The 27898-nt window shown below is 41.3% G+C and overlaps 1 protein-coding gene across 9 annotated transcripts in view; it reads right to left on the bottom strand.

Moving 5' to 3' along the window:
• Dgki (diacylglycerol kinase iota) overlaps positions 1–27898 on the bottom strand; it is a 452799-nt gene that overhangs the window by 237064 nt on the left and 187837 nt on the right. For all 9 annotated transcript variants that reach the window (XM_036180454.1, XM_036180458.1, XM_036180455.1 and 6 more), the window contains exons 4-7: positions 27600–27674; positions 26267–26323; positions 17475–17540; positions 3109–3180 (exon numbers count right to left, since the gene is read on the bottom strand). In XM_036180454.1, coding sequence (XP_036036347.1) covers positions 3109–3180; positions 17475–17540; positions 26267–26323; positions 27600–27674 — 270 coding nt within the window. The remainder of the gene's footprint in view (positions 1–3108; positions 3181–17474; positions 17541–26266; positions 26324–27599; positions 27675–27898) is intronic.

Below are 27898 nucleotides of genomic sequence, written 5' to 3'. Positions count from 1 at the left end.
TTTAATGGACTATGTATGTAAAGATGCCGAGTCTTGGAGGGCTCTACTAACCTTAACTACACACAACCGTTTCTATTATATGACATAGAGAAGAAAATGACAATTGGGAAGGCAATGGCCATCTCCTTGACTTTTTGTTTCCACAGCTGTTGCTGTAAATCCTCCCAAGTAATCTTTCAAGTGTAGGGAGCCAGGATGGAAGCAAGTGGTCTCTTCCAGAAAGCTATTAACCTCAGTGGTATCAGACCACAAAGAGATTGTGTCTACTGGGCTTATCTAGAGCCTTTAAAAACACAGTGGTCCTATTACACTCTGCAGGCCTGAGGAGCTTTTTCCTTACAGGAAGGAAGAAAACATGAACTAGTAACCGTCACCAGAACCCCCCAGTGTGAGGGGGTAACTCACCACTCTATTGCTGGTACTGTAACCTCAGTCTAATCATATTTTCAGTCATCTTCTGACTATGAGGTGATAGTCACGTGTGGGGATATTTCATTTCTAGTGAGCATAAAAATCAGCTATGCAATAATTAAAGGGTTTAAGTTCTAATCATAGTGACTTTTTATTTAAATTAGTTTGAACTTGAATTATACTTATTATAAACAACACACAATTCACATTTCAACTGAACTGGAGCTGAAGAGTGAAAGAAACCATTGATAATAACAATGTCGGGAGAATAGACATCAATTAGGACTGTCTGAGGAAAACTGGCAAACAACTACCCTAATTTTATACTACACTATCACAAAGACTTTGTTTTCACTCCTGCGTACTGTCAAGATCTCCTGTGATCCAGTAGTTCATTAACATCAATCATGGGTAAAATACTGATTAAATAATTAATAATTCTCCATGCCACCCATTATTTGGGATCCACAAACTAAACCTGAGGAATGTCACATCAGAAAAATATCCTTTGAACACCTCCTTTCAAAATTGATTGCTTTTTAAGCAATTCAAATTAAACCTCAATGCATGCCCATTACATATTTACAGTGGTAAGAGTCTCAAACACTGTCTAAGCAACTCTTTCACCTTACACTTGAGTGATCTCTAAGCTACAAATTAACAGGTACACTCAGGATTGCACAGACTTTAAATGTTAGAGCCAAGACATATACACAGGAAACCCAGCTCCCTAACCTGAGGTTTTCCTCCTATATCATAGAGGATCAGTTATTTGTTTATTTATCTGATATCAAATTTCCTGGAAGGAATTATTTGTACTATTAAAAATATATCAATGCTATAATTTTTGTGAATATATTCTGTATATAAGATCTTGTAAAAGTGATTGCCATACTTTCTAGGATATTAAAAATCTGTGAAATTGGCCAAAGCTCTGCCACAGCAGTAAAGTGAAAAGTAAGTCTCTGTAGTGAATCAGTAAGATGGCAGTTTAATGAAGAAACTATGGGTGTTCACTGTAAAGTAGGATTAAAGCTTCAAATTAATGGACCCTGAACAAGACACCTTACTCCAGGGTCACAGGAGCAACAGTCTATCAGAACAGGCTCTTTCCAGCTTAGGAAAGCCAGCAGCATGGGAAGCATTAGGGACTAGCTGACACCTCCATACCAGAGGGAGATCCTGTGTTTATGACGTAAAGTTTCACTATAAGTAGGATAGCCTTATACTTCTGAGCATGTTTTTAAACAGAAGCACAAAGTTTACATGTATGATGACTGGGATGAAATGGAAATGCCAAGAAAAAAATCACAGTGGTATGATGGTGGTACAGCAAACACTGAACCTTCCAGACCAGTGAGTGGGTTTGTACCTAATAAGCAGACAGAAGAAGGCCCTGGGGAAATTACATTAGTGAGACTATTGGGTTGAATCTTATAGACTTGCTATAATGCAAAGAGTTTAACCTACAAAAATGTCAACTGCAATTGTTTCAAACTGCATCTGTTCCAGCCCCTTTGCTGGTTTTGAATCTACTGTGTGTAGACCTGTGAACCTTGAATCTAGCTAACACACACAGACCTTCCTTTCAGGTCTCCTTTGAAATAAGTGGGTGATATATTTTCATCTACACGGTCACTCAAAAAAAGTAGATGGGAAGCTGTTGTGCTAGTGCATATCATATAATCCAAGCATCCAGGAGGCTGAAGCAGAAGGATCACAAATACAAAGATAGCACACGCTACATAGCAAGACTCTATCTTGAAAAATAAGAGTAGATAGGTTGAGAGGCTTGAGGGGGGTGGTTAGCAAACTGTTTCTGTAAAGGCCTGGGTGTGTTGCAAATACTCAATTCATCACTGAGACACAAGCGGAGCTGCAGATAACCCATAAACAGTTGGGCACAGCTGTGTTGCAATGAACTCCTATATAAAAATAGGTGGCAGCCATACTTGGCCCTGGATGCCATAGTTTGACAACCGTGTTAGAGAACAAAAGCAGCCACCGAGGAAAGCAAATAAGCAAGTGCAACATCTGTTTTGGACGGAGGGGTCAAGTGCTTTTAAGAGTAGAAGAGAATGAGGCAGGAGATAGAAGAAAAGCAGAGTAAGTAGGAAATTGGTGCGGGATCTTAGTGAATGTTCATGGTCAAATATACAGAGGGGCTATATTTCAGGGGGCACATGGATAGCTGGACCTAAAACATTTAGATAGCTAAAACATCGAAACCTAAAGACCGACAAAAAAGGCACTCATTCTCCACAGCACCATAACAAAGTCACTCACATCAAGACCAGGATGCCTAGACCCCCAGGATGCAGAGTTCACTCAAGGCTCCCCGTGTTGGGCTTTAGTATGATGAGGAACCCTTAGAGGTCTAGTGGACGGGGAAGACATGGGGGTGAACTAGGGAGCAGGAGCTCTAGATTCTAATCCCAGGGTGAGAATCATGGAGGGTTTCCAAGCTTTCATTCCAGGCTTCAAGTTTAAGGAAAGAAGTATAATTTTTATCTCTGTTTTTTTTCCCTACTTATATTTGCTTTTGATTTATAATTTAGCTCTCTTCTTCTGAGGATGCTGTATGAGAAAACTGAATGTTTTTAGGGTAATCTTCCACATTTGGCAGGAACCCCAGCACTGGAATGGCCAGTGACGGTCACACATGAGCCCCTGTCACTTATTTCATCCCACACTTACCGCCTGCTTGCACCAAGAACAGCTGATGGCCACGATCTCTTTACTGTGGAAGGAGAACTTTTGCTGGAAGCCCTGAGACAGTAGGACAAGAGACAGAGAGTTTAAAACCTCCTCATTAAAGCCCGTATTTGCCCTCCTGAGGTTCACTGAAGTGAACGAGGCCAGAATCGTCAGCCATTGCTATAGTAACCATTACTGCAAGTGCCACATAGCACTACCCTCTCCACCCTCTGCCATGAAATCACTTTCTATTTCTGAGCCATCTGGAGCATGAAACAAAGGAGGCAGTGGTGTCTCCCACACCATGAGCATCTCTAAGCTAGCCACACTAACATAAGAGATTTTCCTTTAAAAACATCTCATATATACATGTACATGTGTGTGTACACATACAGCAGATGTACACACACATATCTATCATAAACTATATATTATAAACTACACTATATAGTTTTAACTAAAATAAAAATCACTGTTTCACCTAGTCACATACTATTGAGACTCTGTTCAACTTTAGTATCTGAGAATCCAGGAAAAGAGAAATTAAATACCAAAGGCAGTACCTAGATGCCAGGGTCTGGGAGAAGTCCGTGCCTAGAGTAATAAATACGAAGGCTTTCACTCTCCCCTCAGGATGTTCCCTCTGAAAACAAGCGCTTTTCAGTTTCATTCTCTTTTTTTTTGGTTTTTCAAGACAGGGTTCTCTGTGTAGCTTTGCACCTTTTTCCTGGAATTCACTTGGTAGCCCAGGCTGGCCTCGAACTCACAGAGATCCGCCTGGCTCTGCCTCCCGAGTGCTGGGATTAAAGGTGTGCGCCACCACCACCACCCGGCTTCAGTTTCATTCTTAACCAGCAAGCAGTAACAAAGACAGCACAATGGCCAAAGAGTCTCCTCAGACTAACAAGCAAACCAACTCTCCCATCAAGATAAGTAATCCCCGAAGGAAGTACACAGCAGTGTTCAAAGAATCTTCTCCCAGGTTCAGTCACTTCCCTCTTCCTAGGTCAAGTCTAAAAGATTCCGTCTCACAGCAGACTTCCTGGTCTTCTGACTCTTACAATCTTTCTGACCCTCTTTCCAAGATGTTCCCTGAGTCTTAAGTGTGTGTGTGTGGGGGGGGGGGTGTTGTAGATGTGTCCTTTGGGGCTGAGCACCCAACAGTGAACTGTGCTCTGCATTCTGACGAGCCATGGCGTTCTGTAGTACTCTTCATCTGCCGTGAAAAGAAGCATCTTTGACTGAGAAGAGAGCTATACTTCACTGTGTATATAAGGACAGGTCTCTAGACTGCAGTTAGGAATTACCATGAGTTAGGAAAGTGGCAGTAGTAGTCTCTCCTAAGAGATCTCTGACCTCACTTGCCCCAGATAATTGGCTAGGTTTCCAGTCCAAGGCATGATTTCCTGCCTGTTCAACTGGCCTTAAGTCCAATTTAGAGAGCTATTGGCTACCACCAAGATAGACATGCCGCTATTGTACCTTCATGACTGTCTTGCTGTGCTGACCATTGGTCTGGTTCATAGGTGTCACAGCTGAGTAGGACTACTGAATGTTCTGCTCCTTTGAGATTGAGTAGCACCTTATGATACACAAAAGCTAATCCTAAGGGAGGAGGGCTTGGGGTCAGATCCAGCTCAAGTCTGCTTTGTCTTGTGTACATAGTACTAGTGTCTTCAGTGATGGGGACTTACCTTCAACTTCTGGGAATCAACCGAGGGCAATACCAATAGCCTATATCGTTTTAGAAGTCTTTTAAACTCCCATGACCAACAACTCTAAAGGAGGTTTCTTGTGCCTGGCACTGGGGAATATATTAGAGTCTCTATGGTTCTTGGGTGAAGTATTATCACTGTAAGTGCATAATTTCATTTAAACTGTGTGTATGTGTGTGTGCACATACCTAGACTTATAGGTGTTATATGTAAATTTAAATAAATATAAAATGATTCCTTAAGGCTTTTTCAAGCATCCTTAGTGTCACTGTCTTGCTCCCTCTTCCTTCCCTTCCCTTCTATATTGACCTCCCTTCCTCTCCCCAGTGAAAGCCCCTTCCACAGAGAGGATAGAAGGGAGGGGGGTGCTGGAGAGATGGCTCAGAGGTTAAGAGCACTGACTGCTTTTCCAGAGGTCCTGAGTTCAATTCCCAGCACCCACATGGTGGCTCACAACCATCTATAATGAAATCTGGCACCCTCTTCTGGCCTGCATGCATACATGCAGGAAGAACACTGTATACATAATAAATAAATAAATCTTTTAAAACAAAAAGAAGGGAGAAGGGGGGAAATTGGAAATATGACTTCTTAATTTAGAATTGGAACAAGCCTCCCTTGGCTTTGTAGCAACTTCTCCATAGCAATCAACAACAGTGATAATATTTTTACTCTGTCCAGGGAAGAGTTAACACCCTTCGAGAGACTCCTATCCTTAGTTAGGAAAGGTGCTTGCAAAATTGGCACAGGGTTGGCACCTGGTATCTCACCCTTTGGGAGACTTTGTTCAGTTCCCAGAACAATCTGAATGGCTCCTGGCCTAATGCTGCTTATGCTGAACCCCTGCTTTCCTTCTGGGAGTCCAGTACTGTGTTTTGTGTTATGTAAAAGATACTTAGGCAAACAAGCCTCAGTGAAATTCCTGGGCAAGGAGTCCTAATGAGACAGATAAATAATATTTCTATGTGTTTCACAAATCACTACTGGAGAAACTTAGCATAGTCCACAGGACCCCCGGGAGAAGCTGGTGGTATCTGATTTCTTCCAGGGTTTCCCCTGTGTTTCCTTGTGCTGACCTTGTTCTGTGTCTTTGTGTCACAATAAACCATAGATAAGAACTCTATGTGCTGCCTCCTGCAAGCCCTCTTGTAAAGCATTACAACCTGGGTGAACTCCAGGACCCCTGTCACAGCCTCTCCAGTGATGTCCTGCTAAACCTTGCTCTGTTGACAGCAGGGGCTTTTCCCCAGGACAATGCTGCTTCTGTGCCACACATTAACTGAAATATAGAGTCAGCTTTGACATCCATGTACCCACAGCAATCACCGGCCCACCTCCAGTGATGAAGTGTCAAAGCCGCTTGACAGGGATATTACTGAGGGGACACAAAATGTAATGGGCTAGAAGATAAGGTGTGCAAGGCTTTTCAAAAATGATAGCAAACTACTCAATGTGTCCCAAAGAGGCCAAAATGGCTTAGCATTGGAGACACTTGAAAAGTTCATTCCAGTCAATTTTGAGGGAGTAATAAGAGAGATAGATAACACATGTCTTCAAAGCTAGAGCAGAAATCTGTGACACTGTCTGATCAAAGGAACAAGCATCTAAGAGAAGGAATGACAGAGCCCAGGAATTTCTCAGGCACTAGATCACATGTCCACCTAGGCATCCAGGTGTGTCCCCTGCTCATTGCACATGTGACACTGTTCATGTTATGTCTCATCTCTTTATCAACAATCCTTCCCCCCTTTACTGCCACAAAGAAAGCTGGAATTCTTTCAGTGTGTGCCTCCTGATCAAAGGCTTCAATGACACCTTTTTCATTGAAGAATAAGCTGTCCATCCAAGCATTTGGTACTACCCACAATCCTCCCATTCAGCTTTGGGTCTCTCTCTCTCTCTCTCTCTCTCTCTCTCTCTCTCTCTCTCTCTCTCTCTCTCTCTCTGTGTGTGTGTGTGTGTGTGTGTGTGTGTGTGTGTGTGTGTTTGTGTGTGTATGTATGTGTGTTGTGGCACACGCATGTGTAAGTGTATGTGTATTCTGGAGGCCAGAGGTAAACATTTGGGTGTCTTCCTTAGTCACTCTCCACTTTATTTTCTGGAGCAGGGTCTCACTCAATCTGGTACTCACTGATTCAGCTAGTGTAGCTAGCAAGCTTGGCCAAGGCATCACCTCTCTCTGCCTCCCAAGAGCTGGAGTTATAGCCAATCAAACTCACTCAGCTTTTATGCAGATGCTGGGGGTCAAAACTCTGTTCCTCATGGTTGCATGGCAAGTGTTTTATCCTCTTAATCACCTCCCCTACTCCAGATCGATGTTTTAACATTAATATTCCACTATTACTATAAACTCATGTCTACACCATGCTTTGTTCTTTTAAATTTGAATGTCTGGGCCCACCTTCATTGTTTATTCTCACCCAATCACCTAGAAAGCTATCATCACTCTATTCACAGTGTCTACATTTCAAATCCATGGCAAAATCTACAAAGTCCCCCACATGACTCCAATTTTTTCATGATCTCTCCATTGGCTATGGGCTGTGTTGCCTGGGCCTCACCCCTGCCACTATTCAGTTGTCCTAAGTTATTGGTGGTTTGATATGCTCACCCATCTCCAATAGAAGAATAAGGTCCTGAAGTAAATCACTTCCTAGCTCTTGGGAACTTAGAATAGTGCTTTAAATATCACCATGTACATATTTTGTTATTAACTAAATGAGAAAGTTGCTGTTTCCATGTCTTAACTCAGCTATGAACATCGTGCTATACAAGTTTTAACATCTTACCCCAAGTCATCTGATATTATGCCTCCTCACAGTACCCTCACATCAGTCAGGCAGATAACAGCCACTATAGACACTCCAAACATGCTAGGTTTCTAAATTTCACTAATAAGTGTTCAATATCGCAATGCTGTGTGAGATATCAATAGGGTAAAATGTATGGCATGATACCAACTGTAACCTTATTGAGATATCTGTTAAATGTTATGACCCAGGTACCAGTCCCTCCATTCATACATATCAGACAGCTATACATCAAACAGAAGCATAGGGATGGGAAAGCCGAGAACAGTTCTTGGAACTTCTTATTGCCTAAGTGACTTTAGGCAAATCATGGACTTCTAACTTCTCTCTGAACCCAAAAATGGGAATAATTCAAAATCTCCAATTCATGATAAGTATCAAATTAGACAATATATTGAGAGGGTGTTATAATATCACATGCACACATATGTGGGAATGTCTATAAGTACATATGAAAGAGTACTTTTATTGAAAAATCCATCAGCAGGGACCTCTTCTACCTCCTTGCCAAGAAAATCTTCTTTCTAAAGTAAGACTGGGTGCTACTCTATTTACTGATTCAACTTGTGTGCACTCAGTTGCCTCCTCATTGTATTGCATATTAGCCTTCCAGCTTCATGAAGAAAACAGTCTATTGGGGTGCTAAAGCCAGACTGATACCCAAAACAAATAAGGCCAGTCACAACTAGGGCACTGAGCACTAATGGTTATATAGAACTGTGTGGGAATTGAACTTCGAGATAAGCAACTTGGTGCTTTATTTTGGATTCTATTCCAGCTGAGTCACAGAGTCCATGGCTTCAGACTTATCTAATACATGGACATAAACAGAGCTTCTTTAGAGCTTTTATGGACCAAGTTCCCTTAGACTACCTACTATGGGGAGAGTTTGGTCAGTCTCTTAAGTGTAATAAAAAAGAGCCAGATCCTAATCACTCCAGCTTAATTCTGGTCCAGATCTGCTATTATGGTACTGACAGATGCCTTGACTGAATTTTAAATGGCTCTGTGGTTTTTCAGGGCTATTTTGCTCAGCCCTAAGAAAGAGGAAAGTAAGGACAAGAAGCCAGATGCTTTGGATCTGGCTGACTTCAGACTAAAAATATCAACCAAGTGACTCCGCTGGTTCTTTGGAGATTTTTTTCCCAATCAAATTGAACCTTTGGAATAAAGTTTAAATGAGAATTATTCTGAGTAGCTTCAAAGTCTGTTGCCTCTCTCTTCCACCATGTAAGAAACGGCACTCAGCTTTACAGCCTTGGCTGAAACCAGAGAAGGGGGCTCTACATGAAATGGGCTGAAATCAATTATTATATTGATTTTATTTTAACTGAGGTTTGAGGTGGGAGAATCTCTTGACTAGAGGCCAGTCCTTGTTTGATTTGATCCAACCCTAGAGTAGATAGTCTACATGTCTCCAAAACTTTAAATGGCAACAACAAAGTAAGTCTCTCCAATGTCCACCAATATGCCCAAGGCTCATAAAATGATAAAAAGTCTAAACCCAAGGGAATTATAAAATAAGACTTAACTGATTTGTCCCCCATTAATATCTGTCTTTGAAAGGAGAACTTCAAGTAGTTTTATTCAGATATGCCTAAGTCTTGAAATGTATATAAATATATACTCATATATTTTACACTTACATCTCTGAAATGCATGTTATAAATGAGGGGCCAAGATGATAAGAAAGGAAGCAGAAACTTCACAGTACAGTTGTAACTCTTTCAACTGTATCTTGTAGGATATAAACACCAAGTGATTTGGGACTCACTGATGGAGAAAGAAACATTTCTACTTTAAACAAGACTTCAAGTGAGGTCTTTCAACAGAACCTCTTCTAACCAGCTGAATCTGGTCAGTGACCTAGACCTTCACGTGAATGAGTTGTAGATTCACAACAACCTAACTGAAAAAACAAACAAACAAACAAAAACAAAAACATTTTTTGAGCCAGGCGGTGGTGGCACACGCCTGTAATCCCAGCACTCAGGAGGCAGAGGCAGGCGGATATTTGTGAGTTCAAGGCCAGCCTGGTCTACCAAGCAAGATCCAGGAAAGGAGCAAAGCTACACAGAGAAACCCTGTCTCGAAAAAACAAAAACAAAAAAACAAAAACAAAAACAAAAAAACAAAAACAAAAAAACAAAAACAAAAACATTTTTTGACCAGGAAAGCATGGCATTTGTTTTAACCTGTTATCCACTGCCATTTAGAATAATCTCATCCAAAGCACAGGCTTCGATCCTTGCTTAGCAAAGTCACCAGGAACCAGCCTCTTCCCTAATATTTACAAATTACTGACATTTTCCTTCTCAACAAACTCTTCAGTTCCATTCTCCACCAACATTTGTACTTTGCCTAGCACTTTGGCCCCTTGGAAATGAGGCCAGTGTGATAACTATGTTTTCCTTGGTTGGGTGACACAGGGTAAAAAATGTTAGCAATGGTTTCCTTTTTGTAAGACTAAAGTTCATTTATTCCTGGAGAGTTCAGTTTGTCTGAACTGTCTTCATTTCTTACACTGATGTCTGTCTTGAGCAAAACTTGCTGCAAATATTTAAGATTTTAAAAGTAGAAATGTGTGCATTCATCTGAACTGGATCAGAAGGATCAGTGAGTGCCTTTACAAATTGAATCAGAGTGAGTGGTGTCTTCCTAACTCCTGGGATTACTTCAAAATAGTCCATTTAAGGTTACATTATAAGAAGCATCTTGAAAATTCCAAACTCTTCTCTATTGGGTTTGCCCATGGCATTAATTAAAGATGCTGCATATTTTAGGTTGATCTTATTGTCCATAAGATACTCTCATTCTGGGGCTGTGCTGAGTCACACCTGCAGATGGATATTTACCCTTCCTCAGTAGCATCTGAAGTTGTTCCTTTCCAATATCACTTGCAATTAGCATATACAAGTCAGAACTGGTCAATGATCTTCTCTGATAATTTCTGCTTTTTTGTTTTTCATTCATTTGTCTGAAGATCCCTGCTACAAGCTAAAGATCATAAATTGATCCTCCTGGTGGAGAAGGAAGTAAAAAAAAAAAAAACTTAGGGAGCAGAATTCTCAGTACAACTTAACACCCTGCCCACAAATATGGCCATACATATAGAGAAAGACTTGATTCCAGGATTTACTGACCATGGCCCATGACATTTCAGAATGGCATAGCTCAGCCTAGGACCTTGAAACTCAGGCAGAAACCTGTAAGAATGGCTACCAGCTTGTATTTAAATGTATATATGGATATATCTATCTAGTTAACGATACTTGTATTTAATCTTTTATAGCCATCCTACTTTGAGAACAAAAAGTATGTGTCTGTAAATGTGTTTACGTATACGTATGCGTGTGTGTGTGTGTGTGTGTGTGTGTGTGTGTGTGTGTATGTGTGTGTGTAGTACTTGGTGTTCACATGTGTGTGAGTGTAGTAAGCCATGCACTCCTGTATTGCTGTCTGCCTTATTTCCTTGAGTCAGGATTTCCCACGGAAGCAGAAGCACACTACTTCACTGGTGTTCTTCTGTTGTATTCCCCACCCCCTGCTATGATGGCATACCAGAAAGCTCCAGATAGCATTGTACTTCTGTCTACCCTCTAGTGTGGGAGTAACTGGTACATGAGTCCACACTCAGCTCTTTACACCGGTGCTTGGGATCTGCCCTTACATCCTCATGCTTGTGTGGCAAGTTCTCTTACCCACTAGGCTCTCCCTAGCCCATAACGAAAACATTTTCTACAGAGAGTGAGCATTCTGTTCAATAAAGACCAAGCTGTATAAGACTTTAAATTCTGGGCTTAATCCTTATCCTAGAATTCCCATGAGTTTTCTTTCTTTTTTTTCTTTTCTTTTATTGTTTTTGGTTTTTCAAGGTAGGGTTTCTTTATGTAGCTCTGACTATTTCTGAACTCACTCTGTAGACTAGGTTGGATTCGAACTCACAAAGATCCGCCTGCCTCTGCCTCCTGAGCAATGGAATTAAAGAAACCTCCTGGGGGCCACCACCACCTGGCTCCCAGGAGGTTTCTTAATCATTTTCCTATCAATGCAAATATTGGCTAAAATAGTTTAAATTTTAAGCTGTAGAGTTATCAACAGTTAACACAGATAACACATTATCAACAAAGAAATCAGGACATCTTGAACAGAATCATATAATTGATAATCATGCCATCTGTATGGCTGTGCAAGAAATAACTGGCTGTACTCTACCCCTAACTACTAACTTGAAGAAAATACACTTCCACTAATGGGACTAACTACAATTTATTTTTGTGTGAACTCGAGTGGTTTTATACACACACACACACACACACACACACACACACACACACACACATAATTCAAGACAATTTTGACACTAATTTGAGAAAGAGACTTTTAAAATTCTCTGAAATTAGTGAGACCCTGTCTCTCCTGGATTAACAAGTTCTATTGAGGGTAGTGAGGGTGAGTAGGAGATGCCTTTGGGAGAAATAGTCCAGCATCTAGACATAGTTTTGACTTCGTTTGGGGGTTGCACTGCATATAATCTTCTAGGAGGCATCTAAAAGTATCTTAGAAGCTGCAGCTCAAAAGGCCTGGCCCCACATCTCACTGATGCCTATGAACAGGAGTAGGAGAGTGAGAGAACCTGAGTCTGGAGAGTACAGGGTAAAGAGGGGCAGGGCTCAAGGGTGTACAGAGCTTCTCTGTGTGGGAACATTCTTCTATAACATAATGCATTAGTTATGAATGTAACAATGTATAACCCTAGTTACACTATACATATTAGACATGATTTTTGAACCAATAATAGATGAATTATCAGGAAGCACAGAAGATAATTCTAACACTAATGCCAGAATAAGAGCCTGAACAAAAATGTGATCCATGCTATGTGCAGTAGAGATGGCTGAGTTGTAGTGATAGAGGCAGAGGCAATTGAAATTTCATAGAAACTGGCATGCTAGAGAGCCGCATTGGGTACAGAAGGAAAACCCAGTTGACTAGGATCTCTAGGAGGTCCACAGGACTCAGAGGGGCAGTGCACACAGAGAATGTGCTGACATCAGGATCATGAAAGATTAGAAATCAAAATGGAAGATTTATTACCAGGCTTATGCCTAGCATCAGATTCTGGGGCACAAAGAGATTAAAAAAAAAAGGGGGTTATGATGTACAGCCAATAGAGGAAGGAAGTGAAAAGGGACCTTTGTCTCAGGACCATCTGCCTTGGGATCCAATGAGCCACAGCAGAAGGGAAGTTGCTATTGGCTGGGACATCAGGAGGATTTCCAGTCTGGCCAGGCCCTGCATTTTTGGACTTCGTTCCACACATGTGACTGGAGTTCACCTACACCAACAGCCTTAGTGGCAGCAACCGGAAGGGAATGCAAGTGTGGGTAACTGCTGAAGAGAGAGCAAAGGATTCTGGGGTAATGATGGCACTTCATGTGCTGTATCCATGAAGAAACTGACAGGTCAAAGTCAAGAAGAGAAACAAGTGCAAAATGGCTCTGCAGGTACATCCACCCAAGGACTCCAGAAAAACCCTGAGCATCCTGTCTTCTTATTTTTAATGCTTTTGTGATGCCAATAAAATGCGAAAGGCTGTAGGTTTTAAATATATAACTTGATGAGCTTGAGATAAGTAGATACCTGTGAAACCAGATCCACAAACTGTGCCAACAACATATTCATAGCCTCCAAAAGCTTTCTCCCACCTGCTTTATTTTCAGAAATAAGAAAGTTTACATAAAGGCTGGCGGTGTAGCTTAGTAGGACAATGGTTGGCTAACAGTTTTGAAGCCCCAGGTTCAATTCCAAGCACCAGAAAAAGCAAGAAAGGGAGGAAGGAAGGAGGGAAGGAAGGAAGGAGTGAAAATAAGGGTGAGAAAGAGGGAGGAAGTAAGCCAGTTTACATAAAATCAACCCTCTTAGCAAAATGCCATGTATCCAACACAACACTGTTGAGTCTAGGGACCACATGACACAGTAGAGCTCTAGGACTTACTGGTTTTACGTGACTGAAACTTTGTACCCTTTGACTGCAACCTCCAACTCCTCCTCCCTGCATGAACCCAAATGAGATTACACTAAGTGAAATAATCAGATGGCAAGAAGGACACCCTGAAACCACCTCTAGGCTACACCTAGTGTAGGGAAGAGTGAAATGATCGCTGTCTCCATCATCTCTTGCTCTCAGCTCCAGATGGGAGAAAAGCCAGGCTTCTAACAGTTCTCTTGGAAGGGCCACTTGGAGAGCACAGGCAGCTTATATACCCTGGTTCTTCCTCCATGACTTCCCCACAGCTAGTGGTGAAAAGCCACTCTATTATAGCAGGACAAACACACAGGCAAGCAAAGAACAGAATCTGCCAAAGCAGTGCACACAGGCTCACCCATGTACTTCCACCCCACACCCAAACCCAGCAGTGTATTGAAAGTTGATTCTGGCACACACACATTTTCAGATCTCTATAGAAAGGGCCTTTCCTTTCTTTAATGGAACATCCCCCAGTGTTCCAGGTGAGTATTTGCCATTATTTCTCAACCTATAATCCCTTTCACTATGATGTCTCAATTGTACCCCCCACAGAATGTTTTTATTTACCTTCTTATTTATCTATTACAAAAGCTATAGTGGATACTTTAAGTGTGTATTTTTACATACTACTCCTCATTCATCTTAAGTTACTATTTTAAAAACAATATCTATCACAATCAAAGAGTAGTTTTCACCTTTTCCTGTTATATATACTTAACTATTTGAAATGTATACATGTAAAAGTATATATCCCATGAACAAATAATTCATACTGACATGTCCTATCTAGTTAGGGGACTGAAAAGTATCAGAACTCCAGACCCAGGTTTCATGAAGTATCATGGTACAAAAAAACTGCCTCCAAGATTTGATGTCTGGGGGCTGGCAAGATGGCTCAGTAGGCTCAGTTCCTGGCACCCACACTGGGGCTGTAATTCCAGTTTCAGGGAGTGTGACACCCTCTTCTGGCCTCTGTGAGTGGGTACTTCATACATGTGGTGCACAGACGTATGTGTAAGCAAAACATCTATACACATAAAATATAAATAATATTTTAAATGCTATAAAGTGTGCTTAATACTTCAAAAATATTAAATATCCAAAAATTCAACTTATGAATTTTAAAAAGCAGCTGCTTTGTTTTGCAATATTTTTATGTTCCCAGACAAAGAAACGAAAGATAGGTTTTCAAACTGTGATTGAAAAACAAGTTTCTATAGTTACACTGACTAGTAAGAAGGTTTTAATGCCTGGTATTCTGAAAAAATGGAGGGTCCAATCAGCCAAAATCATTACTATACTTTTCCTTGGCATTTTGACATTTTAAAGAACTTTGACAACTAATTACTGAGTGCATTTGGACTGAATGAACACAGTGGATTATCGTAACAAATAATTAGTTACAGGCAGACTTAGCATATATCCTGGCTTTTACCATAGATTGTAGACCCTATATCCCACAGTACAAAGTTGGCCTTTATAGATTAGCCTTGAACTCTAGTTTGCATTGGCTCTGGCCATTATTGACTGGAAGCAAATAGGGCTATGTATGTCCCTCTCTGGCTGAACATCTCAGCTGGTGAATCATGTGATCCTCACAGGCTCTGGTCTCTTTGGGTCCCTTGTCAGCAGTCATCTTTGTGACCCTCACCACACCATTTTAAATATTTTCTTTATGTATCAAAGCCTCATCAGACTGGATGATTTGAGTGTGAGTGTCTTCTCTCTTTTCTGACTCCACTCAGCCTTGTTGATAACACAGAATATAAAGGACAATGTAAAACTATGCACAATGGTTCTACACTTGGTAGGCTGGAGTCCAGCTCATGTTAAAGAATTACATAATTGCATCAAGGGCTCTCTCATGAGATAGCCACTAACAGTCATACATACACAGCCAAATCACAGGCAATGCTCAAGAGAACACCACTCCAAATATTTATTTTATTGTTGAATTAAAATTAGAAATTGAAACCATCGATAATTCATTAACATTCCTTTAAAATCCCCAAAGTTTACAAACCACCAAAAAACACACGTAAAATTATATACACATAAAGAAGCTTTCCTAAGTGAAGTGCTTATTTTTTAATCTTATCCCAATGAGTAAGTTACAAAATTATGGAACACACACTCCTCCTCTGCTCTCTTCTGAGCTCACTCTCGATCTCGCTCTCTCTCTCTCTCCCTCTCCCCCCTCCCGTGTGTGTGTGTGTGTGTGTGTGTGTGTGTGTGTGTGTGTGTGTGTCTGCCTGTGTATAAGGGAGAGGCTGGGTAGGGTTTAGAATCTAAGAAAGTGTAAGACTTGGCAACAATGCTAACAGAAGTTACATAAAGCACCTGGACTCGATGTGACTTTGCAATCTTTTCCTCTGTAAATGGAAACAGAGTCATTAGCTTGCTTCCAGTCTAGGGTAGAAGCTGGAATCCAATGAAGGTTATTTATTATCCAACAAAGAGGCATATTTCTAAAAGCACCCATTTCATAACTGCTCAAGTCTAAGAATTTATAGGCAACAGGAATATAAACTCAGGAGATGAGTATAACAGCACTATTTTTATGGGAACATTGTGTGATGAGCCAGGACATGTCCACTGATACCCATGGTGTTCAGCAAGCTGTGAGCACTTGTGGATGCTGCTTAAGAGCAAAGGCCAGGGAAGGAGGCAAGGCCACAGCATCATAGGGTACAGAGTCCAGCACTTCCCCACTAGCTGACTAAGCCACCATAAAAAGAGGCTACAAAGAAGGTACAATATGGCTGCAGGGAATATTCCTCACAAAAGACATGGTGTTTATGGGTTCTCATTTAATGAAATTCATCCAACTCTATTATGGCCTGAACTACTAAGTGGTGTGACATACGGAGTTCTCCAGGATGGTGTTTTGTTTTCCCCAAAGAAAGGAAAGTATTCACCAGGGTGTCACCACAATGACATCCTTGCCTCCAAAACTAGCTACCCTGCCATCAGCCTCTTCTTCCACATCTCTCTCTGTTCTTGCAAATTACATTGCTCTCTGCAAAAGCAGAACTCCCCTTGACCACCCATCTGCTTCTTATTGACAGCATTCAGTAGAATCCATGCTGAGTGCTACAGTGTTGTCACCCCAGCAGACCACAGCATCTGAAAAGTCAGCCATTGTACACTGGGAAGAGCTATGTCTCAAATAAGTCAAGGTCAGCACAATGGAGAATGTACAGCACCTATGGCATTAGTCACATTGCCCACTACCTTTGCCACACCTCACTCTTTCTTCCAAGCATCACTGAATACTGGGGTTGGGGGTGGGGTGAACAGAAACCCACTGAAGAAAGCATCTTTTACCAGAGACTAGACAGTGTCTCAAGAAAGTAATACTTTTCTAGCTTCAGTCCACGTGGTATTCTGGACAATTCTGCATCATATTATGCATCATGGTATACATGTCCACACTCGTGTATCAACTCAATTGCTCTCTATTTTATTTTATTTTTTTGATATTGCTGATCAAATGAATAGGATGGGCCAGTAACCTTCATGAAGAACTTCAACAAAATAGACAAAATTCCTTCTCAAATTTCAACAGGTCCTTGCACCAATGTAGCCATCTCTCCGGGGGAAAAAAAGCAATCATAATTTCCTTTTATTTAGATTATCATTGATTATAGAGACACCTAGAATAATTGAAAAGGAGATCTGGAGAAAGAAGGCCTACCAGGAAAAAAAGATACAGGGGACATCACATTTAGAGACAGGGCTCATCTACCTTGGGAGCTTGCCAAGGCCTGAGGAACCTGCTGCGGTGGCCGTGGGTGGCTGGGCCCTTACCTTACCACACTGCTTACATTTCCCCTCCTGCCGCCGCCTGTGGACCCAGTGATGACGCACAAAGTTCTGCAAGAAAACAGAGAGAAGTGAGCAAGTTTTAATTGGCAGTCCCCAGCATTCATGGTTTGATGTTTGGGATTATAGATTTCTATACGCTATAATCCAAACCCAGAGAAGCACAGAAGTAAACATGTGTGGGTGTGACTTATTCAACAATAAACATGAATACACTCAGAACAAATGAAATTCCTTCTCCACTCCCAGCAATCTTCTGCACGTGCATTCTGCTCAGCACCTTGTCTTTCCAGTGCCCAGGACACAGCACATGGCACTCACTGCACTTTCTTACTAGAAAAGCCCATGCAGATTTGTGAGTGGGGGAAAGGATCTCCAGCTGGGAGGCAACTATGGCTCATAAAAGAAAAACCCAAAGAGTGGTGAACAGTTGAAGAGACTGATGGGATAATCTCCAAATGAACTGCACAAGTGCACACGAAGTGCTTCATATGGTGGATGTGCCACACCATACTAAACCTTACAGCCACAAGGAATTCCAAAGATCATATTCTCAGACACATCTCCCAATATAGGACACTGATTTGAGACACTGTCACTAGATAAAGTGAAGAAAGAGAAATGTCAAAGAAAAGAGATGTCGAAGACAAGAGGACTGGCGTATGGATGACAGCTGTTCGTACACCACCCTTGGTCACCTTGAACTAGACCACCTTTTTGTTTGTTTGTTTGTTTGTTTGAGCTGAGGATCGAACCCAGGGCCTTGCACTTGCTAGGTGAGCGCTCTACCACTGAGTTAAATCCTCTAGACCAGCTTTTAAGGTTGATTCTTGTCATAAACTTAGGAAGGTATTTTTTCATCCCAAGAAGATGATCATCACTGGGGTAGACTCAAGTAATTCAATCTCCACTAGATGTAGAGTGCATAGCAACATGGAGTGTCATCTACAGCAGTAAAGGGAAACAGGAGCCCTGGTGCACATCATCCCTCTTACATCAACAATATAAAGCGCTTCCTTTCCTCTGACTCCTGTCCTTTCCTGAGAAAACACACATTGCCTCTTAGAGAATTTAGCCACAAACCATATTCTCCCTTTAACAGTACCTTTAACGTATGTTGTCAGCAGACTGCCTATTACATACTATAGGCGCTGTTCTACGTGGAGACAGACAAAGAAAGCAGATCAGTCTAGAGCCACACCACCTTGAACTTGTCTAATGGAGGAAGCTAAGCAGAGTTGGGGCTGGTCAATACTTGGACGGGAGAAAATAGACCACTGTGAAGGGAAGGAAGGGAGGGAGAGAGGGAGGGAGTTAAGGAGGGAGGGGGGAAAGGGAGCAGAAGAAGATGATAAGAGAGATGGGGGAGGGAAGAGGAAGGGGAGAAGAACAGAAGGAGGAAGGTTGGTTGGTTGTGTCAAGGCATGAAATTCCAGGCATGAAATGACAAGACCTCCAACAAACATTAGCACTTTTAATACTGAAATATTACCTCTATTGCTCTTTTATGTCAATTAAATCAATCAATTTAAAATAAATTAAAATATGGTCCCTGGAGTGGTAACGGTCTTTTGATGATAGTAAGATCTGGGAAACAGGATAATCCCAAGAACCAGTATGATTTTCATCTTGCTTTTCCTACTGCCCCCATTCATTAAACAAAAACACAATTTCACACTGTTCTCAGAAAGGAGATAATAAGAAGAGGTAACCCTAACTAAGCAGTCTTTCACACTTTTAATGATATTTTATATATAGTAATTGTTTTAATCTTCCTAAGAATAATAATGGATAGAGATACTTCTCAGTAGGAATGTACCAGAAAAGTTCCAGAGCTGTTAAAATGCTGAAATGTCTTCATTTGGGTCATTAAGTTGTAGTCTAGCATCCTCACAACTCCCTGCCTCCTCTTCTGCTGTTAGAACAACTGCTGCCACACCCCCTTTACCCCTGGAAACCATGCCTTCCTCCTCATTAGTAAGCAATTAGAATGTAATTGCCTGAGTTAGCTAGTATCAGGCTCCTCTTCCAGTGAGAGCACCTCAGTGACCTGAACAGTACTAATGGTTTTCCCTGAAGAAGTTCAGAGGACTGTGCTGGCAAGGGCGACATCAGATGCCTGTGTAAGCTTCAACACCCACATGGACAATGGCTGTCTGTGCTTGTCAAGACAGCAACTGCAAGAACACGCAGGGCTTCTGGTGTTCATCCCACCAGTTCAGGCAAAACCTACAGTAAGTGGAAATGAAGGTCCTGGGCCACCTAGCTGCTCATTTGGCACGTGACATTGATGCTGAGCCTTCAGTCTCTTCTAGAGATTAGTACCTGCTTATGAAGAAGGACTGGGAAGGACAGAAGTCTCTACCAACTTCAGTATGTTCCAACTCACTACCGTAGAGGGCACATCCCCAAAGATCTGATTTTACTTACATATAGAGAGGTCACTTAAAATGTAAGCATAAAAGCAAAATTCCCACTCTTGCTGGCCGGGAGCAGGTTCTCCTCCAATTGGGTCTCTACCTCTCTTCTCTGAAGATTAGATTCACTACTTCCTCATGACACCCCAATAAACAATTGCAATGACAGTCAGATGTGGAAATGTTGAATATATAAAAACGTCAAATAATAATTAAAAGGCATAGAACATTTAATATAATAGCTGTTAGTTTAGCAAAAAAAAAAAAAAAGAAGGAAAATGAACACTGTCACTGATATTAAGAGAAATTCTGTACTTGGTGAGATCACAAGTCACTCAGTGACTATCAATTTAAGAAGAGAAATGTTGGGAGAATTGGATGCAATTATCTATGAGAAATCACAGCTGACTCATGGGATCATTTAGCTAGTGACAGCTCCATTCAAAAGATTAAGCCAATAATTCCCACAAATCAACAGTGACTTAGAAATTAACCACAACATAGACCATTTGGCAAGCAGATTTTTTTTTTCAAGATAAGCTTTCTCTGTGTAGTTTTGGTGCCTGTCCTGGATCTTGCTCTGTAGACCAGGCTGGCCTTGAACTTACAGAGATCTGCCTGGCTCTGCCTCCTGAGTGCTGGGATTAAAGGAGTGCGCCACCACCATCTGGCTGGTGAGCAGATTTATGGCACCCCAAAGTTAAGTACATTTATGATATAAAAAACCCAACTTTATGGAAAATGTTTATGTGAACTTAGGTGACTCTACCATTCAATATCATTAAGATTACCCTTCCAAAGAGTACATAGGAAACTGAAGCCATGAAGGCTCAGATAAAGTAACTGATTAAACTTATCCAAATTGCTGTTATAGGAGAAGCTGACAATGTTCCTGAAATCTTTAGCTATATAATTTGAGATGTCACACATCCTTGTGCTTAGAGTTCTTCTTAGGCCTAATACAAATTTGTTCTGCAACTTAAGCATCATTGAAACTAAGTAAATAGTCAATAAATGTTTATTGAGTTGAATAGAATCATAAACCTTATTTATCTGATAATTAAACCATGTGGTTACCACTTGGGAGAAGGAGAACCATAAGCTGTCTTCATCAGTAAGGAAAGAAAATCCATTAGCATCAAATCACTACTGTTTTCTAACCCTTATTGCTCTGGGACCTTCAATTTTCATACCATTTTCTTCTAACTGTTATTCATATCCCCTAAATTATTAGACCAAAACCAGATTCTTCATACTTTTTTCTTTAGATGGTTATTCAGAGCTCCTGAATTGTTGGGCTGAAATTAGATTTTTCACACTGTGTTCTTTTGACTGTAATTCATATATCTTACATTGGTGGATTGGTATTAAACTTGAGATCCTTACACTGCATATGTGACTGTCAATAGATTGTTGTTAAGAAGGCAGTGAAAGTTTCTAAAACAATATCACAGTTTCTGAATTATTTATATACCACTTCAAGCACTAGGCAGGGAAAAAGCTATTACTTACAGGTGTTAAAACATCAGTGATACATTATTTCAAGGCTCATAAGAAAAGCATAATATAATTGTTCAGTTACTTTTAAACACCTAACACAAGATATTGTTCACTTGAAAAAATTCTTAGAAATCATAATCCAATCCATAGATCATGAGTAAGAAACTTGACCTCACAAAAGCACAACATAGAAGGTGTCCACAAATACTCTTTAAGAAACTGCCTTACAAAGGTAGGACTTGGTAACCATCAGTCTTGAGTCTCCAGACTATCACCAATTAGTAGGAAAATAGTTGCAGTGGATTTGAGCCAAGGTCAAACTAATTCTAACAAGAAGACTCTTTTATTTACATTGAATGATTGACTTAAAGTCTCTTTGTTAAGAGACTTGAGTGAGTCACGGTCACAAGTTTCATCTTCAGAAGCCCTTCATCAACCAAGAGAGCTAATTAATTTTGCAAGAAATGGACCTTCTTACAACTGCATCTAGGCAGCACATACTCATTGATCACTTGGTCCGTCTATGTCCTGGCACAATTATTTGGGGACAAATTCCATGCATAATCCCTAAGGTTTACACTAATGGAGAGAGATACTATCAGACAAGCCAGTGACAATGAGCATAAATAATTATGACATACAGCATGACCTGAATGAACAGAAAAAGGTATTCAGCAAAAAAGGAATAAGCTCTCTCTTCACAGGGGTCAACCAAGAAGAGCACTACAATGGGCTAATGGGTTACCCTAGAATATTCATATGTTGACATTCTAAGCCTGTAATAACAGCCAGGAAAGGAGACCTTTGCAACCTACTTGGGTCAGGGGGATGGAGCCCTCATCAATAGGGTTAGTGCCTTATAAAAAGGTCCCCAGGGGCCCTTTCTTTCTTTCTTTCTTTCTTTCTTTCTTTTCTTTCTTTCTTTCTTTTCTCTCTCTCTCTCTCTCTCTCTCTCTCTCTCTCTCTCTCTCTCTCTCTCTTTCTTTCTTCCTTTCTTTCATGCAAGGACACAAAAAGGCAGTAGTCTGATACCTGCAAGAGTGTTTTCACCAGCACCACACCATGCTGGCTCTCTGATCTTGGACTTTACAGCCACTAAAGCTGTTTAAAACAAAAACAAAAAACAAACAAACAAATAACAAAAACACCAGCCTCTTTGCTGATAATGAAATGGTCAGTAGTACTTGGTTATAGCAACCAGGAGTGATTAGGACAACTTCTGAGGATTTGATGTTTTTAAGCTGAAAATATAAGAATCTAAAAGATCTGGAATACTGCCATGGAAGACAGAAGTATCCATGAGTGGGGAATACCTTGTCACATGCCTCTAGAACTTAGAGAATGTCCCTTTGGCAGCTGGAAAGGCCTTAGATGTATGCAAGGTCAGATTACACAGGTCTTTCAAAAGAAAGAAATCAGTGGGAAATGTCCAGATCTGACTGTTAGTAAAAAAAAAAAAAAAAAAAATGACCATGCTCCTTAAATCACAGGTACATTGGAGGAAGTAACTGGAAAATCATGAAAAAGCTACTGCAGTGCTTGGGATGGGAAATATCCATACCTTAGTCGAAGTTGCTAACAGCAGACATGCAAGGAAATGGATGGATTTTGAATACATTTATAAATAAAACTGACTGAACTAACAAATGAATTTGAGGTTAAGAGTACTAGAGAGCAAGAATCAACATGACACTCCCTCAGTGTCTACAACTGAACAGCTCACTTTCTAGGGTAAAAATAGATTGGGGAAAAAAGTTTTATGGTCACAATAATAGTTTGAGTTTTGATCTATTGTATTTCAGATGACCGTGGCATATTCAACAAACATGTCAAATGGAATTTCAAGAATGTAAACTGGAAATAAATGTAAAGGCAGGAGCTGTCAGCTCTCCTAAGGTCAGTGGACAGAGGCTGGAGAATACAGATAAACCCACAGGGCCCTGCAGAGATGCAGAGGCTGGGGGAAGGGGCTGAAAAGCAGACAGAGATGGCCAGGGAAGGGGAAACGTGAGTGCTGCTGGGAGTCAAGAAGAATGGACTGTGTGACTGTCCTGAATATTTTTGAGAGCTTGGATAAGAACAGAAAAATTCCTCCTGGATTTTCTATGATCGTTAGTTACAGTGACAGACAGTTTCAGAAAATGGACTGTGTAAACTAGACAAGAGCAGGTTAATGTGCTAGAAGATGACATACTAAACATAATCCACACCGATAACAGTTTCTGGAAACGTAGCCATGAAGATCAGAGCAGCCACAGTTGGTAGGTAAGGAATGCTTGTGTTTTTCTTTTTGAATTTCATTTGGAAACTGTTACAACACACATTTGCTGCTGGAAATACTCTAGACGGGGAAGGTAGGGGGTCGAAAAGCAAGAAAGGAAGAAAGATCCTTGACAAGACTTTCATAGGAGGTCCAGTTTTAGAGCAAAGAAGTATTACAGTTAATGAAAACCATTTTTTGAGACTTGCAACAGAGACATTTTACTTACAGTTAGTTATAACTGAGAGAGAGGCAGAGAGAAAGGCAGAGGGAAGGCAGGAAACCAATGGTAGACATAAACATCCCTTGGTTGGAAATTCAGTACCTCCAATTTAAGAATACAAAAATGCCCCTGCAACTTTCATAAGGAAGACATCTTCATTTGAGCTGTCACTGAGTGACCTTTCAGCCACCACTGCAACTCAGCAGGACAGCACCAAAGGCAGGACCACAACGCCATGTCTCTACATGTCCCTCACCCCTTGTTGTCATATTGGACAAACCATGGGAAAAATCAACTCATGGAAGTGTTCAATTCTCCTGTCCCCACCACTACCACCTCCAACCTCCCCATCTCGCCTCTCACCCTGCTGTCTCTCAATCCTCTTGTTTACATTATAATAAAACATTATTCTTCTTTTACCGTTTTCTTGTTTTTGAGACATCATCTCACGTGTTGTCCAGACTAGCCTCAAACTCCTCCTACCTCAGCCTCCTGGATATCTGATGTCACAAATGTTCCCCACCTTGTCTGGCCTCTACAATGTCTTTCTTTCTTCAGTGTGTTTCAAACGTTTGTGAACTCCTCTGTGCTCACTCAGGTTCTACCCCTGCTCTATGCATTTTTCTAGTCTCACAGTACAAGTAAGTCTCTGTACATGGTGGCCACTCACAGATAGCTTATTGTTCTTCTTTACAAAACACACCCACACAGGTATGTACTGGGCAAATCCATCTGGGGACAAAGTGGACACCTCAGACCTGATGCTTCTACAAGTAAAGCCATCAGATGTCCAGTGCTTTCTCAGACCAGGCTCATCCTCGGGTGATCTTCCGAAACCTAACCAGTTTTGCTCACCCAAAGCCTGACTTATTCTAGGGACCACTGCCTTCACATGCCAAAGCCATCCTTTACTAAATCCTGCCAATCTGTCTCCTTTAAACTCATCTCCCTGTAGCATGGTTCTCTTAGCTCAGACGCAATCGTTTCTTAACCAGTCTGTGGCAAGAGCTGCTCAGATTGTCTCTATGCCCCCAATATCAGCCCTGAACTACAGGATGTTCCCTCTACACGGCAGTCAACATAATATAGTCTGCTTAAACAGAGTAATGCCCATTTCCAAATCCCTGATGACTTCTAGCCTGGCTTCCAGAGACTGTCATTGTCTACCTCTTACTCATCTCCCAAGTTGTGCATGTTACTAACATCTCTCATCTATGCCTGTGTGCTGCAGTCGTTTCTGTCTAGAAGGCTGTCACTTTGTGCCTATCACATCTCACCCCTTGCCCTAGATAGCTCCTGAAAGAATCAGCCAGTGCCCACGTCTTCCAGGAAGCCCTTCATTTGACCAGTTTGCCCTTCCTCTTTACTACACAGGGCTCACTTGAGGAATACATTGGCTGGGAAGGTTTCCAAGGGGTAAATCTCTAAGTGTATCTGACTCCTCTCACTAGGAATATAAGTAAAATGGAGAAAGCACACTTACCAAGAATTCTTATTCTTAAAAGAGAAAACATAAGCCTCTGGTGCTTGGGGGACAGTGGACAGCACCAGAGCATTCCACACTGCCTTCTAAGGAGAATGGGTTGTGTAACTTGAAAGCTTTTGTTTTGTGGATTAGAAAGTACAATTTGGAGCTTGGTTCTAGGCTGTGTAGAATAATACAGGGACACACACGCGAGCGCACGCGCACACTCGTGCGCTCCTCTTGCCTTCTCTGAATTGTGGTAGCTGTCTCCTCCACACAAAAGCAGTAAAAGCAGCCCTATCTCCATGCTGCTTCCTCCCCTCACACTCCCATAACCAAACAAACTGCTCTCCGTCCCAGTCTATCCTCACAGTGACCTGTCTATAAGGAGATGTTCTGAGCACTGAACCTAACTTCCTCCTATGATGACTGTGTGTATTGCTTCAGAGGTCAAGAGAGCAGCAGAAGCAGAACTGGAAAGCTGCCCTGGGTCACACAGCATTAAGGCTGGCTCTGGAAACAACAGCCCAACTCCAGGATGCACACGGGAGACCTGTGACTGTGCTGTGCCTTACCCCCAGAATAGCTTAGACCCACCGCAAAAGAGAAATTGGCCAAAAGACAAGGACAAGATTTTGTTCCCTTACCCCTTGAGTTCCACCATTTCCCCCATCCCCACTTTTCTGTCCCATTCATTAAGAGCTTGGCTCCTGAGCACATGCCAGTGGCAGGATGAAGTGCAGTGTGCTGGAGGGACTTGTAGAGTCCCTGTACTTATTGGTATATCAGGAAGAATCTGCTGTTTATAATGAAGGAAGAAAGAACTCATTTGTCAACCTTAGGTGAATCCCTGGGGGTTCGCTGTACCCATGAGAGTTCGTGGTGGTTTTTGAAACAACTCACAAAACTCACTTCTCTTGGTGATCTGGAGCCTCCTTCCCGAAATGTTGGTTTACATCTGAAATTAATCTGCCATTTGAAAGGAAAAGCATGTTATGTTAGTGATAAGTGTCAGGTTGAATAGAATTACAAAAACAAGCAATAGCAGTAGACATTGAGACTATAAAACAAAACCCACAGAGAATAAGCAATCTATTTTAGTCTATTCCTCATCTCCTGAAAGCATCTCCCTAGATAATCCACACTGGTGAGGAGTGATTTCACACCTTCAGCCAGCGTTCCTGTGTTCTCATTGATGAAATCTAACTTTGAACAAAAATGCTCTTAGTCTATGAATTTAAGAAAGAGCTCAGAGTCAAAGGTAAAGCATGCAGCTGCTGAACCCATTGGTTGCACTAGATTTTTAAAAGTGGAAAATGTAAACCTGAGAAGTCCTAATGGCTGGGATAACTATTCAACACATGCACAGATGTTCCCTGTCAAGGACTCAGAACTGCCTTGCTTTCTGGACAGGATATGTCCTTGTGGTCACTTTTGTTCCTGTATAAAGTAAAACAGAGTGGAGACGAGAAAGAATATATTCAGAGTGTTAGGTATGGCTTTAAGATACAAATTAGCAGCAGCTGGTGGTGCTGGCGAAGCTAAGCAAACACTACATGAGGCTAAAATGGCCCCACTGTGTTTGTGAAGGGCTGCATGAGAACAGAGATACCATAAAGGGTCTTGCCTGGACACAGAGAAGAATTATAAATGAGAGCGGCAGGCAACTCTCTATTAGAGATCTTCCCTTCCCCTAGCTGATAAATAAATAGACCATTGAGAATCCACTTCCAAAGACAAGACACCACCCTTGGGATGCCACTTCCAGCTCAGCCACACATTGATGCTGCACCAGCAAAAACCACTGCCCATGAGGTCTTCAGTGGAGTCTGGGAGCTGCTTTAAGCTGTCTTGGCTCTCTCCCTCAGAGCTACTTTAAGAATATGTGAACTCATAAAGAGAAACATATGAAAGCTACAATATTTAAAAAAGCTCATTGCATCTTTTTTTTTTTTTCCTTAAAGGAAACATCTTGTGGAAGTAGAGACAGAAAGAGAATTGTTGTGTGCTAGGCTTTCCCAAAAGTCAACACAACATAATATCAAATTAAACTTAGGAAGACTACAGGATGAATGGCCTTTATATGTTGTCCTTTCACTGTTACTCTGGTAGGCATATTAAACTCACAGTTTTCATTTTTGTTTTTGTTTTTTAAGGCCATTGTTTTCAAAAAGTTAGAAACTGACACCTGATCTTGGCAAGTAATTACAGTGAATCCATTCATCAGCAGGTGGCGCTCTCTTACCTTCTCTAGTTGCTCAATGCAGGCAGCGTGGACCACAATTTTGCAGACTGCACACTTCCTCCTTAGAGCGGATTTCTACAACATTCAATTCAAAATACAGGAAAGATATGTTAGCACTCTACTCTGGAGACTTCTCTGGTAAGAGAGACTCCAGAAATCAAGCAAAATTGTAATTACTTCTGTTACTAAGCACATTGAAAATCCCTAAACATGTCAGGGTAGCTACCTACCCACATACTAATGACCTAGATGGCTTCTTCCAAATATGACAACAAAAATACCCTCTAAAACTAGGGCTT

Source organism: Onychomys torridus, chromosome 3 (genome assembly GCF_903995425.1).
Source record: "Onychomys torridus chromosome 3, mOncTor1.1, whole genome shotgun sequence".
NCBI lineage: Eukaryota > Metazoa > Chordata > Mammalia > Rodentia > Cricetidae > Onychomys > Onychomys torridus.
The sequence above is the reverse complement of the archived record's forward strand: the minus strand, read 5'-3'. Positions and strand labels throughout refer to the sequence as shown.